The sequence below is a fragment of the Prinia subflava genome (genome assembly GCF_021018805.1).
Source record: "Prinia subflava isolate CZ2003 ecotype Zambia chromosome W unlocalized genomic scaffold, Cam_Psub_1.2 scaffold_22_NEW, whole genome shotgun sequence".
NCBI classification, from domain to species: Eukaryota; Metazoa; Chordata; class Aves; order Passeriformes; family Cisticolidae; genus Prinia; species Prinia subflava.
The window spans coordinates 1,312,080-1,332,340 of record NW_026960606.1 but is presented as its reverse complement, the minus strand read 5'-3'; the positions used below and the strand labels follow the sequence as shown (position 1 = coordinate 1,332,340).

Sequence of the window (20,261 nt, the reverse complement as noted above, 5' to 3'; positions counted from 1 at the left end):
AGGTGCTTATGCCGGAGCTGGTGCATGTCTGGAGGAGGCTGTGATCCAGTGGGAGACCTGGTAGAGAGAGGCGACTCCTGCTTCCAGGATGGAGCAGCCTGTCCTTGAAGGACTGCACCCGTGGAAGAGAGACCCAGGCCACAGCAGTTTTGGGAGGACTGTTTGCCCATGGGAGGGACTTATGTTGCAGCAGTTTTGGGAAGACTCTGCTCATGAGATTGGAGACATGTCAGAGAAGTTCTGGTGTACTGGCTCCCATGGGAGGGACCCCATGGGACAGCAGGGGAAGGACTTCTCTCTCTGAGCAGTGGAAGAAAACCTTGGGTGATGAACTGGCCAAAATCCCCATGCCCTGTCTCTCTGAGCTGTTGGTGGGAAGGAGGGAGGGGTTGGGGGAAGAGAAGATGTTTTTGAGGGCTTATTTTGCTTCTCATTATCCTCCTCTTATTGTCTTAGTAATGTTATAAACGCCAGGACAAATTTATTGCCAAATTCAATAGTTTGGTTTATTAACATCCACATTACAAAATTTAGATTCAAATTATAACAATTTCAAACAATAAAAACAAAACAATACGAACCCCACAAACAGCGAAACTTACTTGACAGAAGTTCTCCCGGGAAAAGTTGAGCCAAGGGTGACCCCAGAGACACAGGACCTGGCAGCCGGTGTCTCTAGCTGGGTTCACGCTTTGCTCATCTAAAGGCCCAACTTAAATACCCTTAACTTCCCCCTCGGCAACCTTCCTCCCATTGTTTCTCTAATCATCGGCCATTAACTTTGTTTACACTAAATCCCGAAAGGGTCCCCGGGCACATTCAAATGCTAATGTCCAGAGTAAGTCCTTGCTTTGAGTAACTGTCGTAGAGGTGTGTGATGATCGTTGCAAGTCTCTGCTGGCATGTAACATTTGATCGTTGCAAGTCTTTGCTGGCACGTAGCATTCGACCGTTGCAAGTCCCGATGAGTTCAGCTGCACGTAGGCAGGGGTAAGTCATCAGCACCTCGTGTTCACACCTTCTATTTTTGGAACCCGGAAGATCAGGAGAGGTGCTTTACAGAAGTTCGTGAAACGTGCGGGTTGAGCAGACACACATACCTTTATACAATATATATTACAGTTCCGAATCTATAATTATTTATAGAACATGAATTAAATAACCATATTTCCCACAGTAATAAATTCGCTTTGTACCTCTAAGCCGAGCCTGTTTTGCCCTTGGAGTGTTTTCTCCCAGTCCTTATCTCAACTAATGAACCCTTTGTTTAATTTTCTTTTTTCTCTCCTATGCCCAGCTGTGGCAGGGGAGGGTGAGCAAGTGACTTTTGTGGGTGTCTGGCATTTGTACAGCATCAAACTACGACAACATTTTAATTAAAAAATTAGAAAGACAAAAAAATCAGAATGCCACACACTAAGTGAACTGTGAATAATTTGCAGGTCTCCAAACAGAAGAGGAATGATCAGCAAACATTTGTGTGATTGAGATCCTCTCAGGATCAGTTTTGTCTGTCTGCTATTCTTTTTTTGTCAGTGGTCTTGAAGATGCTATACTGAATTATCACCATGTCACATTAGCAGATTATGCAAGAATTGAGGGTGTGAGAAATAATGGAGTGACTTGCAAAGTGACTTGGAGCTTTTGGTAAACAAGGTGCACCTAAATACATATTTATACTTATATAAATATTTTGTTTATCTTTTAGATACATATTATACATATTATTTTTAAAAATCTATATGCAATCTCAATATGGCCAAACACAATATCCTAATTGTGAACTAAAAAGTACAGGAAATCCTTCCATCTTAAGCACTTTTAATCATTAATAAAATATGCAACCTAGAAACATATATAGGATTCAGCCTTGATAAGTAGTTTTGAGCTTTTGGCATGCCACACTCAAAAGGGCTTAACGTTTCGAAAGATGCCTCATTGACAGCAGAGATGAGGGACTCAATTTACTCTGTTTAAAGTCAAGTTGAGAGCTCTGTGTGCTCACCTGAGTTTAGTTGCTGAGTGTAAAAAATATGGTATATTAATTCGTGTTTTTTGGTATATGTAGAATGTAAATATGTTCTGTAAAGCAGGTCGGGCACAAAACCAGCTAATCTCAGGACCAGGACAAGGAGCACCCAGGGGCTGATAATCAGAAAACGACAATGCCTTGCCGGGAATCAGGAGCCCGCTATTGACACCAGAATAAAAGACAAATCAAGATCGAAATCAGTCCTCCAGGGGCAGCAGAACTGTGAAACGCCAGCCATCACCGAGATACAATCAGGGGGATGCCTTTCCATTTAGAACTTCGTCTCCCATCGCGGGCCAAATAAACTGTATAAAACCAGGACCCCAAAAAAGCCCAATTCGTGAACGAGGGGGTTACAGCACACTAGGGGCTGTAACTGGTTCACCCAGTGTCGATCCCAGGCATCGGCACTGTTTCCGATTGTTGGTTTTGCCTAAATTTCTGTCTTGTAATTCTTTAATTAATAACATTATATTTTATTAATTTGGATTAAATTGGCATTTATAACACTGAGTTTATATATATATGCAGACGCATTTATTCCTGGAGGGCTGCACCAGCAATCGGACTTGGGGCTAAAAGTGAAATCCAGCAGACTTAAGATTGTAAATAAAGCACTTAACAAAAATTTAATTTATGAGAATGTACTACCCAGTCCCCGGGTTATGCCGCGGCGGGCACCAGCTGTCCAGACCCCTTTCCCCTCCGCCCTGAGCGTTGGATTAATCATCCCCCACAGACCCGGGTAACGATTAGTAACAGTCAACAACAGCTGGCACCACCTGCACTCCCTGAGGCTGAGGGGCCCGCATCCCTGGGGGTTTCCCTCCACAGCTCCAGCCCCGTGAGGGGCTCGTCCTGTCCGCGGCACTTTCCGGTCGTACCCCCCGCCTGCCACTACTATATCCTCTGGTGACATCAGCCTGCGCCGCCATATTGAAGGAGAAGTCACCTCCGCCAGCTCGGCCGCAGCAGGCGGGGAACGCCGTCTCTCCTGCCTCGGCGGAATCCCGCTCCCCATGATTCCCCCCTGCCGGCCGCTGCCCCGGTGCGGATAGGGCGGAGGCAGGAGCGGCTTCCGTCTCTTCTTCTTTCCCCCTCCAGATCTGTCGCCAAGCTCCTCTCCCCGTGGCGGGCCTTTGACCTTCCACCACTTCCAGCCATGACTTCCTTGACCCAGCGTAGCTCCGGGCTGGTGCAGCGCCGGACAGAGGCCTCCCGCAACGCCGCCGCCGCCAAGGAGAGGGAGGCGGGAGGCGGCCCTGAGGATGAAGGCCGCCGGGACGAGCCCGATGACCATGATAAGGGCGACTCCAAGGAAACACGCCTCACCCTCATGGAAGAGGTGCTGCTCCTGGGCCTTAAGGACCGTGAGGTGCGGCCGGGCGCGCTGAGTAGGGGGTGGCTGACGGGATACCGCGTATTCGGGGGCTTATGGAGGTTGTTTATGGGGATGGGGAAGGGGAACGTAAGTGGCGCTAGGGCGCGGGTGGCACGGGAGCAAGGATGCTGCTGGGTGAGCGTTGCTGTAGGTTTGGGGCAGAGGCGTTGTGGGAGACGGTGGACTGTTATGTAGCTTAGGGGTAGGGCCGCGTGCTGGAACAGGCTCGGGATTTAGGACGAGGTGGGGAAGGTGACTGGATGTTGAACGGAAGGAAACCTGTAGGAGATTTTTGATTGCCCTTTGAATGCAGGGTTTGCAGAGGGGCTCTAATATTTGTAGCATCTGAAGGAAGGCAGAGTAGGGCTTGGAGGAGGAAGAGGACCTGGAGCCTCTCATAGCGTTGGTAGTTGACTTTAAAGGCTCTGGTTAGACCTCTAATATTTTTGTACTCTTGTACTTACCTGTAACTCTAATGTGGAAGGCTTATGTACTCCTATGTATTTTGTCAGACACAACTTTATGTTGCTAATGGGGTTCTCAGGTACTTTAGTATGTTTAGTGGCCCTTTTGAATAAGACTTTCCAGACTGCTGTTGTGTTAAAAATGTCTTTAACTTTGGGGAGAGACATTTGACAAAAATGGGCCTTAAATAATGAGAAGTTTATAAAAATGAAGAAATGGCATTATTATGTAATTCTGCATTTTTACTGAATTTATAGCTTAATTAGGTGACATGAAGCTGTTAATAACAGTAATTGAGGAAGGTATATTTTTACCAGTGTGCTTGATTTTTTGTTTAATTTGAAAGAAGTAATCAGTATAAAAAGCATGCACACTACAGAAAATCCTGTCAGTTGTTTAATGCAATGTATGGTGAGGCATAATATACCTTTATTTATGTATTATGAGTTTTGTTAAGCAACCTGCTCTTTTTTTTTGTGAGAAGTAAACTAATGAAGCAGTTCATGGGTTTGGGTGGAAGTCTCCTAAAACTGTTTGTGAGTGCAGAATAACGGGGGGGAAAGCTGCCTAGTTGTGTTCTTTGACTCTGCACTGCATCTAAAATACATTTGATGGTTGATAAAGAACTGGTTAAAGAGTGATTTTCCTAAACATTTGTTTTATAATGCGTGTTTGTATATCTGTAATATACTTGCCACAGTAACATATTTTATTTCTCCTTTAGATTGTGTATTTTGGGCCATATTCCTGTAATCACTTTTTTTTTCCAGTTGGACTTTGCCATGGCATCCTAATAAAGTCAGTAGATATTCAGTGTTGTGTTCTTCCATCTGTTGAATCTGAAGGCTTATGTGTATGCACATTTCTCTTTCTGCATACCTGAACAGCTGCATGAAAGTAAGTTAAGCATGACAAGACAGATATCTGTCAGGATTACCTAGGAGGTCTTGCCGTGAGGAAGGTGGGATAGACTTGGATGATCATTCAGCCCTTTTTTTCTCCCCCCACGAGTGTGTGCTAAATCTGAATTTTGCAGGCATTAGGCTGTAAAGATTTCAAGGCAAGAAACACTCTGTCTGCCTAGAAAGAATATATGGTGCAAGTATACCTAGTATATCAAACATTGAGCCTTAAAAAAGAGCTTTGCATTGGTGTGCATCAAAATTGTAAATCATCCAACATTGCTAAGTGCAACAGTGGCAAACACTGTAGATAATCTAATATTTATTTGCATGCAAAAAGTAACTAAGTGATTACAGTGGCACATATATTTGTGACTCCCTTGAGATTTTGCAGTTGAGATGTCAGACAAAAGGGATGGTAATGTCTCTAGGGTAGGGATCTTATGTGCACAAACCTCAGCATGCACCATTTCTGTGCTCTGTTAGACATGATTCATTGGGGTTTGTATTTTGGTTTTGTGTGATTGTACTCTTTTTTCCTAACACTATGTAAATGGCTTTGTCTCAATGAGTTAAAATTTCCATGATTTAAATTTAAAAATAAAACTATAGATTAATTTTCAAAGATTTATTTTGTTTGCTGTTCTTCTAATGATAAGTTAGCAAAACTTAGGTATTGGCGATTGATGAGAGATGGGAAGACTGATTCGGTGATCAGAATTCGATTTTACTCAGGTTTCCCAAAAGCTTATATACTATTTCAGACAGGTTAATAATTTCTACTGCAATAATCAGGTTAAAAATCACACAGAAAACTCATGCATTTTACAACAATTCTTTGCTTGCAGAAGTTGATTGAATCTTCTCTCTTCCCGCAAGCAGGTTTAATCCCATCTCCTGTAATTTTCACAGTTCTGTTTGTTCCTGCCTTGGCATCTTGGTTATCAAACCAGCTATGCTAATCAAGGCTGTTTGACTCTCTGTCTTGTGTATTACCAGACTTAGGTACTTTATGCATCTGGAAATGCTTTCAATAAAATTTTTACTTGTGATAACATTTATTTCCCATGAAATTTGTGTGAGATTTTGTCATGACAACAAGCAGAGAAAAGCAATATAGGCTCTGTAAAGTGTAATTATGAAACTACATGAAGTGTAAGGGAAAGGCAAAGGAAAGCCAGTAAATTTAAAGCTGATAATGTCCTTCCTTTTTATTGCAATGGGATAAAATAATTATTGTTGAGTTTAAAATAAATAAGTACAATAGTCTAAATTAGCCTAAGAATATGTTTCCCTAAAAATAGCTTTTTTCTCAGAAAAATCACTGAGAACTGCATTGATAACTTAGTTCTGAGGGGTATTTTTTGGTAATTTCACTTCTAATATTAAACACTGGTGAATATGGCTTAACACTACATAAATTCTATTAAAGAAGCCTTGCATGTAAGGACCTGCCATTAATAATTTTTAAGTGTAGATTGCAGAACCTTTACTCATAGGAGAATTTCAGGCAGATTTAGACAGTGATGGATTGATTACTTTAGTGTTTCTAGGACACTGCTGTATATTTATGTGAATCCTGCTTTCAGGATAGTGGAATGGTTGTAACAACTACAGACAAGTTTTGTATTGTTGCTGCAGTATGGGTGCAGTCATGCAGTCATGGGAATGTCCAGCTGCCCCAAAACAAACACAGCACACCTCAATCCCATTCTCAATGCTTGAACAAAATTAATTTTTTTTTCATTTGGCCTAATTAAAGGGTAGTTTATGTATATGGGCTAGTTGCTCTTTTTTTTTTTTTTTTTTTTTTTTACCAATGGTTCTTCCATTTGTATCTTCTGTGTATATAGAACTATTTCTATATTTCAAGATCAAGATAGGTTTTAAGGGGTATGTGCTACAATATGTTTATGACAGATCTGGTGTCCTTAGAGGAACAGAAGCACTAGAACAAAAGGAGCATCTATAATTTATTTGGAAACCCTTCAGAAACATGACTGGGAAAGGGAATCATGTTCCTCTATTTAGAATAGAGTAATAGCCTGTTGCTGTAGGAATAAAAAATACTGAAACAAAATACTTTGCTGTGTTAGGTTAAAAATAATATTGCAGTAGGATCGGTCAAAGCCATAGCAAAAGGGAAGCTATTCTGTAGAACTACTGAAGCTTCTGAGGTCACCTCTCCCAAAAGAATGAAGTGGTAAATATTGTTAGCTGATTTACAAATGACAGCTGAGATGAATACAGGCCCCTTTTTTCATTACTGTTCTTCCAGACATCTTTTAACTTAGTACCACAGAAAACTGGGAGATTACTAGATTCTCTGTAGCTGTTACTCCATTTAAGTTTTTTATGCATATAGGGGGTTTTATGGTTGAATTGTTGTTTGGTTTTTTTGTGTGTTTTTGTTTTGGTTTTTTTGTTGTTTTTTTTTAGTTCTCATTCAGTACAAGTTGGGAAATCTATTAAAATACAGTAATGCAAACAGCTGATCTTGTCCTCTAAATAATGTGCCACAACTAAGGAAATTGAAGCAGCTATAGAGACATCTTCTGTAGTTCAGGCAATTATATTTAGTAAGATAAAATACTTATTTGATCTGTAACTAATTCCTTTTTTGCTGAAAGACAACTCATAATGTACACTGAAATAATTGTCATGTACTGCAATCTACTGCAACAGTAAATATTTCTAGTTTTATTTACACTTTCATTGGTAAAAATTAAAATGTCCTTTGTGAGAGTGAAGTAATGTTAATTCACTTCAGTACAGAAATTCTCTTGGACCTTAGCTACTCATGTTTGGCTTTTAGAAACTTCATTTATTGCTGAAGATTTAGTGTTGCAGCTTCACTTTTTGTCATGTGAAGGTTTCTAGTTTATGATACTTGTCATTGTATTGAAATATGTTATTAGGGAGCTAGTTTGCCTGCTTCAGATGTGCTGTTTTGTGTTGATAAGATTAATGCTAAAATGTAGTTTCTTTATTCTTACAAAATCAGAGTAGCTGGATTTCTTACTTAATTTTATATTTTAATCCTAAAGAGATTTTTTGAAAGGTGAAATAGGAATTTTGAAAACATTCAAAATACGAGTGGTATTTTCCCTGATTTTAGGATTTGCCTTTGTGAAATTCATATTAGGATTCAGAAGTCTGATTTTTTTTTGCCTGTGTAGCAAACAAGTTTTCAGAAGGCATCTTTGTATCTTTTTTTTTTTTCTCTTCCTTCTCTCTTCCCTCTCTCCCCTTAAAAAAGTTTCAGCAACAGCCTGAATGTCAACTCAAAATCTCCCAAGTTGTTTTTTTTTTTGATTTCTGAGATAAATGAGTGAAACATGAAGAGGCATCTACTGGGAATTTGCATTTCAGTTGAAGAATGATGTATGAATGTGTTAAAACTTTGACAAAGGCATGCTTTATCTCAAATCGTAAAATCATTTAGGTTGGAAAAGCCTTCTAAGATCATAGAGTCCAACCGTTAAACTAACAAAACTAACACTGCCAAGTCCACCACTAAAGCATGTCCCGAAGTCCCACATCTACATGTCTTTTAAATACCTCCAGGGATGGTGATTTGACCACTTCCCATGGCAAAATGCTCAGGGCCTAATAACAACAAAGTATGAAATATCTGTGATTAATTTTTTTTCCTTTATATTATAGGCCTTTTTGGTCCTTTTTAAAATTTCATGTCTATACCTAAATTACAGGCTAGCAGAAGGTAGGAGGTATATGCTACAAGATGCAGTGAAGTGCCTCTTTACTGTGCTGCTGATTAAATCCTGCTTTTGTGCTCTTTGAAGAACATGCTGATTTGGAAACAGCACTTTGGATACAAGTTGACTTTGTGTTGAAATGATATTTATATTTCATGGTTCTGTATACAGCTAATGGGGTTATCTAGCATAGCTAATCTGTAACCTATATTATCTGTTCATGGATAACTGAGTATAGTGTAGTCCCTTCTTTCATGTCAAGCTGTCTAGTGTAAGAAAAAAGGCAAAAACAATGTTAAAGCCTTTTTAGTGATAGTCCGCAGTATTTTTAAGTATTCTTAAAAAGCAAAGCTGTAACCTTTTCCTCTCCTGTAGCAAGCTGTTTTTATAAAACATTTTGCATGAAGTATAGCTGAGAAAGTATTGCTGTTATTTGCTAGAAGTGGAACTAAAAGTTAACATCATTTTATGTTAAAGAAAAAGTGATATTATTTTAGGTGTTCTTTGATCCTAAAGTAGTTGAAGTGTACTGCAGCATTTATCTCAGTTACTTAAACTTCACAGTAACAGGCCACCTTTGCAATGTTAAATTGACCAGGCTAAGTGTTACAGATAGTATATTCAAGAACAACTTTGCTACTCACAGAGCAAATAAATACTAGAGCACATAATCATTTCTGCTTTGCATTACTGGGGAAATCATAGAATGGTTTTAGTTGAAAGGGACATCCAAAAGTCATTTCATCCAACCCCCCTGCAATGAGCAGGGACATCTACAAGATCAGGTTGCTCAGAGCCCTGTCCAGCCTGACCTTGAATGTTTCCAGGGATGGGACATCTATCATCTCTCTGGGCGACCTATGCCAGTGTTTCACTACCTTCATCATAAAAAAAAATCTTATATGTAGTTTCTTATTTCTTCCTTATAGTCTTTCTTATATCTACCATGCTTTAGTTTAAAACCATTACCCCTTGTCCTATTGCAACAGGCCCTACTAAAAAGTTTATCCCCATCTTTTTTATAAGCCCCCTTCAAGTACTGAAAGGTCACATTGAGGTCTTCCTGGAGTTTTCTCCAGGCTGAACAACCCCAACTCTCTCAGCCTGTCTTCACAGGAGAGGTGCTCCAGCCCTCTGATCATCATCATGGCCCTCCTCTAGATCTGCTCCAACAGGCCCATGTCTTTCCTGTGCTGAGGACTCCACATGGTGTCTCATGAAAACAGAGTAGAGGGGGAGAATCATCTCCCTCAACCTGCTGGCCACATTGCTTTTGATGCAGCCCAAGATAAGGTTGGCTTTCTGGGCTGCCAGCACATACTGCCATCTCATGTTCAGTTTTTCATCCACTAAAAGTATGGGAAGAGAAAGCTAGTCTGGAGTAAATGTGTGGCTCAGTTTCCTCTGCATAGACACCATTCTCAATCTGTTTTCTCATAACTTTTAGTAAAGAAAGAAAAAAATATTAGTCAGTTCATTATGGGCCACTTTTAACTGTGTTTTTTTCCAGTTTGCAAACAGGTCTTGGATCAATTTCAGTAATTTATTTTCTTTCCTTTCAGAAATATTCATAAAATGTTACTGCAGAATGTTTTCACATACACATATCAGACATTAAAAAATTCTTTTGTTTTCTGTTTGTGATGGATCATTAAGATAATAAAATAGTATATCTTGTAAGCTAGATCTTTGTAGTTGGAGAGCTGTTAAAACACTCATAGGTCTTTTACTATTTGTGGGTGTTACAGGATTTATTCATCACAATAGGAAATTAGACCATCGAGCTTTTTGCATATCTTTCTGTTGCTGAATATTCTTTTAAGCACTTGTAAGTTACTGTCCTGGTTCTGACCAAAATGCAGTTAATTTTTACAGCAGCCAGGATGGACACAGCCAGGACCTTCAGGTTATTTAATACCACCTCATGCCATGCGCAGGGGGGAAGGAGTGGGGTGAGTACCCTTCTGATTTGGCCAGAGTATGTGGTGCGTGCAGTCCAGGTTCCCCGGTGAGCAATCATGTGTGAATCGTTTGCCTATCTTGTACACTCTGCTATTAGTATTGTTGCTGTTACTGTTGGTTTTCTTATCTCATTGCTGTTTCTGGTAAATTGTTCTTATCTCAACCTGTGATCTTTGCCTTTTTATGTCTCTAATTCTCCTCGGGGGGGGGGGGGGGGGGGAGAGTGGGGAGTGAGCAAGTGAGCCAGAGTGGGTTGGAAACAAATTTGATCTAAGCATTTATTGTATTAGGTCACAATGTTGCTTGATCTCTTCATGTGGGTGTGGTACCTAACCCTATATATATTCCTGTATGTGCTCCTCATGGTGCTCTTTTTCAGAGCAGGGAGAGGAAACAGGACTACTTTGTTGCTGAACTGTGGGATATCAGTTTATGACATGATAATATCAAGGGCAGTGGGGGTCATTTGTGATATGTATTCAGTGTTGTACTTCTGCCCTGGCCTTGACTGTTATACCTCTGGACATCCATTAATAATCATACTCAGCCTGTGGGGGGAACAGGGGAGGATGATTTTTCCAAGCCTTTTACCCCCTTCTCCTTCAGACCTGTTACAGTAGCTTTTGAGAATTTTGAATTCCCTCTGGATGTTAAGGAAAGCATGTTCTTGTTGCTAAGTCTGTCAGGTCTCTTCAGTGTGGTCCACACTGTGTTTAGAGTCAAGAAAGATTTCTAGGGAGATTTTTCAGACATTTGCCCCAAGGGTGGATAGTCATGAGTGGCGTGGAATGTGAGAGGAAATGGGCCAGCTTTCAAAGGAGTATTCTACTCCAATGGTTTGGAAGTTCACCCCTGAAAAAATACAGGACCCTGCTAAAGTGGAAGAATATTTCAAAGAAAATCACTGTGGCAGTTCCAGAGATGGGCAACTTATTGCAGTGTGCTGGGCCCTGGGTACTACTTATTAGACACTGCTTGTCATTAGATGGCATCCTCAGGGGGAGAGAAAGGAAAGCAGATCAACAGGCACTGTGTCCACACAAACTACAACTGAACCAGAGGGACAACACGTGCTGGTAGCAGTCGCCCCTATAGAGAGGAAATCCAAGACAAAATCAATTTACATAGTGAGTCGTGAGGAGGAAATAGGGCCCTCACAACAGAAGGAAGAGGCAGGGCCAGAGATAATCACCCAATCCCTATTCCCGGGTGAGCTGTGAGATATGTGAAAAGATTTCAGCTGCCATCTGGATGAGCCCCTGGTGACCTGGCTGCTCTGATGCTGGGACAGTGTAGCCCACAGTTGGAAACTAGAGGGTAATAAAGCCAAACAACTGGGATCCCTGTCCAGAGATGCAGGCATTGACAAGGGTTTTGGGAAAAAGAAATCCTCAGCCTCTGGAGGCAACTCCTGTCAAGTGTGAGGGGAAAGTATCTTTTCCAGGACAATCTGTCAGTGCACCAAGGCAAGTGGAACACCATGGCAAAAGGTACCCAGTACCTGAGAGAATTAACGGTATTGGACATACTCTATAAGGATTCAAGTAACAAGCAGTCCCCTATAGATTCAGATGAAGTCCAGTGTACACAACTGATGTGGTGGAAGTTCCTGCGGAGCAGAGCACACCATCATCATATGCCAACTCATTGGTGATGATGTCATGGAAGGAAGGAGATCAAACAGTGGATAATTTGGTTGTCGAACTCCAGCAATATGAAGAAAGTCTCTTTTTTCCCCTTCGGGCCTGTGTCTCATCCATGGAAAGACTGTCCAAGGACCTCCAGCAATTTAAAGAGATGTCCCATGCCCTGCCAGTACAGACCAATGTCTCTGCTATTGGGAGCAAGTGCTTCCCTGCTTAAGAGAGGATCCACATGTTAAGGTAACCTGTGATTTTTACCTGCATGACCATGGAGAGGGTATGAGGAAGTGGGATGGAAAACCCACTTGTGCCTTAGGAGCATGGGTATGTGAGTTGAAAGGAAGAACAACCACTGCAGGAAATTCTTTAAGGATAAATGCTGCTTCAGTTTCCAGTGGGCAAGTCCTCAGACAGAATAGGAGGGCTGATGTTACTTCTGATCCTCTTGAATGGACCTCCAGGTCATATTTACAGGAAGTGAGTAATGAGTACTATGACCAAGAATAGAGGGGTCCTGCCTCCATCCAGGTGGGGAAAAGGGACAAGCAGATCTACTAGACTGTGTGGACCTGATGGTCTGGCACATGAGATCCATAAGAGTATAAGGCTTTGGTTGACACTGTCACACAGTGTACCCTGATGCCATTGAGATATGTAGGGGCAGAATCCATCTGTTTCTGGGGTGACAGGGGGATACCAACAGCTGACTGTACTGGAAGCCAAAGTGAGCCTGACTCAGAACAAATGGCAAAAACACTATTGCGACTGGCTCAGAGGCCTCAGGCATCCATGTCATAGATGACCTCAGGAGAGGGTATTTCAAGGACCCAAAAGGGCACCATTGGGCTTTTGGGATAGCTGTTGTGGAGACCAAGGGAATTAGACAGCTGTATACCTTGCCTGGTCTCTCAGAGGACCCTTCTGCTATTGGACTGCTGAGGGTTGAAGAATGACAGGAAGTGATCGCTTCCACAACAGTGCAGTGTCAACAATACTGCATGAGCCAGGACTTGACTTGGGGATATTAATTGAATTTATTACCAATAAAATCAGAGCAGGAAAATGAGAAGTGTTGCATCGCATGGCAACAGTGACCATTGCGTCCAGGAGATACAGCCACCGGCAGGGAAAATAGACCAGACAAGTCTCTTTTTGGTTAAGCACGAGGATCCATTTTTATTTCCCCCCCAGACCGGGGAGGGGGAGGAAGGTGTGTGGGGGAAAAATGGAAGGGGGAACGGAAGGGACACAAGGGCTGAGTCATGGGGTTTTATAGGGTGTTGAAGGGGTGGAGTTTTAGGGTTTGGATCAAAGGAGGGGTTAACACAAGGAGAGTAAGATCAGATTTCAGCCTCTTAGAAAATGGAGGATTCCACAGACAAGTAAAACAAATCTTAAAAACCCCTTGCCCCGACTTCTCCCTCCTTCCTGGGCTTAACTTTATTCCTGATTCTCTACCTCCTCCCACCCCAGCAGCACAGGGAGACAGGAAATGAGGGTTACAGTTAGTTCATAACCTGTTGTTTCTGTCACTACTTCCTCTCCATGGAGAGGAGTCACAGAATCATAGAATGAACTAGGCTGGAAAAGACCTCTGAGATCACCAAGTCCAACCTATGACCTACACCACCTTGTCCACTAGACCATGGCACTAAGCGCCACATTCAGTCTTTTCTTAAACACCTTCTAGGGACAGTGACTCTATCACCTCCCTGGGCAGCTCATTCCAATGCCCAATCACTCTTTCTGTGAAGAACTTCTTCCTAATGTCCAACCTAAACCTCCCCGGACACAGCTTAAGATTGTGTCCTTCTGTCCTGTTGCTGGTTGCCTGGGGAGAAGATACTGACCCTTACCTGGCTACAACCTCCTTTCAGGGAGTTGTAGAGAGTAATAAGGTACTTCCCCTGCTCCAGCATGGGGTCCCTCCCTTGGGAAGCAGTCCTCCATGAACTTCTCCAACATGAGTCATTCCCACAAACTACAGTTCTTCATGAACTGCTCCAATATGGATCCCTTTCCACAGTGCCATCCTTCAGGCACAGCCTGTTCCAGCATGGGTCCTCCACAGGGTCACAAGTCCTGCCAACACCCTGCTCCAGCATGGACTTTCTATGAGGTCAGGGTCTCCTTCAGGCATCCACCTGCTCCAGCATGGGTGTCCTCCATGGGCTGCAGGTGGATCTCTGCATCCCCATGGACCTCCATGGGCTGCAGGGGCACAGCTGCTTCACCATGGTCTTCACCACAGGCGAATCTCAGCTCTTGCACCTGTAGCACCTCCTCCCCTTCCTTCTCGACTGACCTTGGTGTCTGCAGAGTTTTTCCTTTCTCATATACTCACTCTGCTCTTCTCTGGATGCAATTAATTCTGTGCAATAATTTTTTCACCTTCCTAAATACGTTATCACAGAGGCATTGCTACCATCTCTGATGGGCTTGGCCTTGGCCGGTGGCAGATCTGTCTTGGAGCTAGCTGGCATTGGCTCTGTCAGACACGAAGGAAGATTCCAGCAGCTTCTCAAAGAAGCCACCCCTGTAGCCCCCTCGCTCCCAAAACCTGGCCACTCAATCCAGATGTTCTAATCTGTCATCGATGAATGTTGCAGTGAAGCTTTTCCTTTTTCTCTTCCATCATTATTTTCTGTTGTTTGCATTTTTCCCCAGCTTCTTATGTTTAGTTATTCTGGTGAAAAGACTTTTAATTGGCTCTCATTAGAGTTTAAGGTGCTTTATATGCTTGCAGTCTGTGATGCATAAAGGGACGAGACCCATCAGCAGAGAGAGAGTGAATCTGAGCTATTATTTAGAAGCATCAGTATATATATCTTTACTCCTAAGAGCCTTTTTTTGGTTACAGCATACAGATGTAATCACAGTTCTACAATAAATCTGTCCTCTTGACATTTTCCATTGTTCTCTCCAAAGCCATGGTAAAGGAGCATGAAGAGTGTACAGCTTTATGTTGATGTAGAAGTAGAAACTCATTTGTCCAGTTCTGTCTCAGGTACATGCTGTCCAGAGATGTGCTACTGCTGGTGGTGCTGCTGCCACCACTCTCTTTGATTCTTTCCTTACACCAACACCTGTTACTCCAACAATTCCCCCTTTTCTATTTTTTGGGGTCATGGACAAAGCAAGTACAACCATAGCTTCTTTCTGTGTTCCTTTAATGGCTCTGAATATGTTGCAAAGGACAAGACAGAAAATAAAAAAATATATCACTGCCAGACAACCCAATCCAATAAAAACTCAAACTTTAAAAATTATTCCTGAAAACCAGTTTTTCAGATTTAGCCAAGTAGGATAATTTTTTAGGTCTCAGCACCTTTTGCTCCTCCAGAGTTTGCAAATCTCTGAGTTGATATTTGAGTGTGAAGTGAGTGGATATCTTGTCTTAAGGCTTTATCAAAGGCTCCTTGGAGGTGGTTTTTCATTCTTTCGCAATTTTGTTCCATTTCATTCCATGGAAGAGGAGTGACACATAAAGAGTTATGTATGTGTTCCCAATTGCAATGTAATGATATGCGGGCTTTTTGAGCCTCAACTCTTTCGCCAATCCACAAAAGAGCACTTTCTAAGGCATCTAATATGGTCATTATTTCCTTGTCAATTTGCTCTTGTGTTTGTAACTATGACAAATATAGCTGAACTGTATCTGTGTGTAGAATAAACCTCCTTTATTCCCTTTAAGGAATCCAAACTAGCTCAGTCCTTCTCAGGCCTAGGAGGATTATCTCAGGAGACAGGAAAAGGATTCAAAAGAGGCTCTCACCCTTTTGCTGCAGCAATGTTTATTTCTAGGTGGTGTCCGAGGAGAGAGAGAGATCCCCAGGGGGACAGGGCCTTTTCTCAGGATTTCTGAGGGAGGGGCAAGCTGGCACACAGCCAATGGGGTCAGAAAGGGAAGGAAGGGTCAGACTACAGGACAGGAGTTCCAGGGGTCCCTGGGTGGGGAAGAAACCATTTTTCCCAGGGGAATGTAACATCTCCTCCTTTTTTTGTTTAAAAAGATACAGAGAAACATCCTCAAATTCTGTTTGACACGGAGTGTGGGTTTTCCCACCACTTATGGTTGGTAGGGAAACCAGATCGCTTTAGATTTGCCAACTCTATATGGTTGACTTCTGAGGTAGAAGATATGAGGCCGTTAATAGCCTTGAAAATCAAACAGCGTAGGATCCCGAATGCTATGGTTACAAGGAAAAGGATAACAAAAAGTAACAAAATTGTTTTAACTACAGAAGTCCACCACCCAGTGAATCCCCAGCCCTTGAACAGTTCCTTGATCCAATCTTCAGATTCTTGCTTCACTTGTCCGATCATGTTGTTCATGCTTCGGAGGGCAGCATGGATGTTTGGAGCCTTTGAGGACAGATTCATGCAACAGAGTCCTTCAAATTCCTGGCATTCATGTCCATGCAATAGCAAAAGATAATCGATAGCGGCACGGTTCTGGATGGTGGCCTGTCTGGTAATCTCCTCGTCTTCTAGGAGAGAGCTGATGGCGATGGATGTTAAATTAGCTTGCTTGACCACCCAGCACTCTAGGTGGCCCAATTCACCTAGAGCTTTGGCTGCTGCTACCCACGGAAGAAACAGGGATACAGCAACTCTTTTTGACTTTGCCCAATGAAAAATGTCTGAATTACAATTTGGGTCCAAATAGTCAGCACTCCTTTTTTGAATTTTGTCAGCCGATTTGTTTTTGTGAGTCCATTCACGAATTAAAGTTTGGTTGGGTGTCAATACGGACAATCGCCCTACGGTACATGGCCCTCCTAAAAGCCGGGATGGAATTCCTGCCCATGCTCGATCCCCACAAACCAAGAACAATCCTCTAGGGAGGGCTTTGGATGATCCTTGTGTGGTTGTGGGGTGTGTGCCTCTGGAATTTCGTTGGACTTGTACTTGTCCAAACTTGCTGGAAATTCTCCAGCCTGCAAAGGAATTCCTACCAGACAGGTGGACATAGGGTTCTTAGCTGCTGCAGTGGACAAACATATGTTTTCTTGCTGAAGTGTCTGTGCCAGGGTCACCCAGACGTTCTGACACGACTGAGGGACGATCCATGCAGCTGCCAGACTGTTCAGCATTAGCAGGATGACAACTTGGATGGGGTTCATCATAGGGTTGAGTGGGAGGTAGGTTTTCTCTAGAAGGGAAAAATAAACATTTTTAAAACATGTTAAAAGGTTCCTGTTTCTGCCAGAAGGAATCCACACCTAGGGAGGTTCTTTCTCTTCCTTCCGGCGGCGTCTTCTCTTCGAAGCATCAGTCACTTGCTTCTCATCCCCTTCTGCTGGAGCTGGATTTTTGGGGACAAAAGGTTTCACCCACTTCTGGGGAATCCACCGGGGGCCTGAGGGAGTAGCCACACATGCATAGCCACGACCCCAGGTCACAAGCTCATAGGGACCTCTGGTTTCCCAAGTTTCAGGATCCCTAATCAAAACCGGTGGACGCTGAGACAATTTAAACTGATTACCACTGTTAAAATGACGTACCACAGGTGGACTCATGTTTTCAAATGAACAGTTCAGAAAATTGATAGTGAACATGGCTTTGCAGAGCTTCTGCTGTGGAGTCATCCATGAAGCTGCGGAGTTCTGCCTAGCCAAAACCTGTTTGAGCGTCTGGTGTGCACGCTCGATCACAGCTTGACCTGTGGGGGAGTGAGGGATGCCAGTTTTATGCTCCACTCCCCACTGCTGGATGAATTCTAGGAACTCCTTGGACACATACGCTGGGCCATTATCAGTTTTGATTGTTTTTGGAATTCCCAACACTGCAGAGGCTTGCTCTAGGTGCTGCTTGGCATGTATGGATTTTTCTCCTGCGTGGGCAGAGGCATACACTGCACCTGAATATGTGTCAATGCTCACATGAACATATTTGAGGCGACCAAAACTAGGAATGTGTGTGATGTCTGTCTGCCATACCTCACAGCTGCCCAGGCCCCTGGGGTTAACCCCCATGCCCATTGATGGCATGGCCTGGAGCTGGCAGTTCGGACAGGTACCTACAATGGCTCGAGCCTGGCTCCGTGTTAGCTGGAATTGTCGGATCAGGGCTGGCACATTTTGATGGTAATGTTGGTGACTCAGTTTTGCCTGCTGGAAGACATCAGGGAGATGTGCCTTTTCAACTGGTGCTGCAAGGGAGTCTGCCTGGCGATTCCCCTCTGCGATCTCACCTGGCAAATCAGTGTGTGACCTCACATGCATCACGTAAAATGGGTGCTGTCGATGAGAAACCAAATAGATTAGCTTTGAAAGCAACCTGAAGAGATGTTCATTCTCTATTTCTCTGAGCACAGCCTGCTCCGCTCTGGACACTACTCCCGCCACATAAGCAGAGTCAGTTACCAAATTGATTGGCTCTGAGAACTTCTCAAAAGCTCTTACCACTGCAGCCAGTTCAGCCACTTGGGGGGATCCCTCCACAAACTCAACATCAGCTTCCCAATGCTGAGTCCGTGGGTTCCTCCAAGTCATCACTGACTTGTTGGAAGCCCCCGATGCGTCTGTGAAGACTGTGAGAGCTTTGAGTGGTCTCCGACTCCTTTTCTCATGAGGAATGAGGTGGAATTCCTCACTGAACAACTTGTGGGACGGGGCATGGACTGATATTTGTCCCCTGTAGCTGTCCAGAGATAATTGGAGACTGGCATTACTCTGCAGCAAATGCTCAAACATCTCTTTGGTCAGTCTCTCAGGAGAGTTCTTTCCCTCCTCAGAAAGTCTGACCGGGAGGTGAATACATGCAAAGTCACAACCTGCCAATTCACACAATCTTACCCTGGCCTTCCGAATCAGCTGAGCTATCAGCTCCTGTGGCTCTGTGATGGTCTTGGATCTTTGGTGGGAGAAGAAGACCCACTCTATGATCAAGAGTGAATCTCTCTCTTCCTCGATCCATTGAAAGATCAAACCATGCAGGTGTGGCAGTTTTCCTAGAACAATGAAATGGAAAGGCACCTTTGGCTCACACCAGTGAGCCTGTCTCTCTGACAAGGCTTTTTGTACCTTTTCGATTGCTGCCTTCGCCTCTGGGGTCAGCTCCCTGGGAGACATCAGCTCCTTCTCCCCCTTCAATAAATTGAAGAGGGGTTCTAGATCTTGATTTGTGAGGCCTAGCCAGGGTCTCACCCAATTCAAAGACCCACACAGGGAGTGGAGATCTGCTAACGTTTTTGGATTGCAACCAATTTCTAAGCTCTGTGGAACAACAGTCCTTGCACTGATTTGCAAGCCCAGGTATTTCCAAGGTGGCATCCTTTGAACCTTGTCCTCCTGTAATTGAAATCCAGCAGAGGTTAAAACTTTAACCACTAGGTCAAGCGTGTGTTGGAGTATAGAGTCATTGGGGCCACACACTAGCACATCATCCATGTAGTGAAGGATGATGGCTTCTTTTCTCTGTGCGCGTATTGGAGACAGTAATGAGGCTACATATTGTTGGCATATGAAAGGACTCGATTTGAGACCCTGGGGAAGGACCCTCCAGTGATAGCGCTTCATTGGGGCCTGTCTATTGACAGTGGGAACTGAGAAGGCAAACCTTGGGGCATCCTCAGGGTGCAATGGAATTTGGAAAAAACAGTCCTTGATGTCTAAGACAGCCAATTTCCAATCTCGGGGGAGCATTGTTGGAATGGGCATTCCTGGTTGGAGGGGTCCCATGTCTTCTACTATTTTATTAATTTCTCGTAGATCATGGAGCAACCTCCACTTGTCCTTTCCCGGTTTCTTTATCACGAAGATCGGGAAATTCCAGGGGCTTGTTGTCTCCACAATATGTCCCTGAGCCAATTGCTCTTCCACGAGTTTTTCCAGCGCCTTGAGCTTTTCTTTGCTCAAAGGCCACTGTGCTACCCATCTGGGGGTGTTTTCCAACCACTTTAACTTCTGGGTAGGGCACTCCACAGTGGCTACTTGCAAAAATCCTGGGGTGTTTTAGGAATGACCAATTGGACTCCCCACTGAGACATGGTGTCCCTCCCCCACAGTGGGGCCTTATAATCTGCTACGAAAGGACGGACATTCGCCACCCTTCCATCAGGTCCCTCAATTTGCACCACGTTTTTCGAAATTCTTGCCATTGTGATTCCTCCTATGCCCTGAAGTTTGCCAGCCACAGGCTGTAATTCCCAGT

General features: G+C 43.4%; 1 protein-coding gene across 10 annotated transcripts in view; it reads left to right on the top strand.

Annotated features, from left to right (window-relative positions):
- Positions 1-523: 523 nt before the first annotated feature.
- Positions 524-20,261, top strand: part of LOC134564864 (Golgi phosphoprotein 3-like) — a 101,545-nt gene continuing 81,807 nt past the window's right edge. For 3 of the 10 annotated variants that reach the window (XR_010083679.1, XR_010083678.1, XM_063424124.1), the window contains exon 1: positions 525-3,407. Coding sequence is in view for 7 of the 10 variants with exons in the window: in XM_063424124.1 (XP_063280194.1) it covers positions 3,195-3,407 (213 nt within the window). In the remaining 3 variants the exon portion in view is untranslated. Of the gene's footprint in view, positions 3,408-20,261 lie in introns of all 10 variants that reach the window. The other 7 variants (XR_010083680.1, XM_063424125.1, XM_063424126.1 and 4 more) reach the window with 7 other exon arrangements.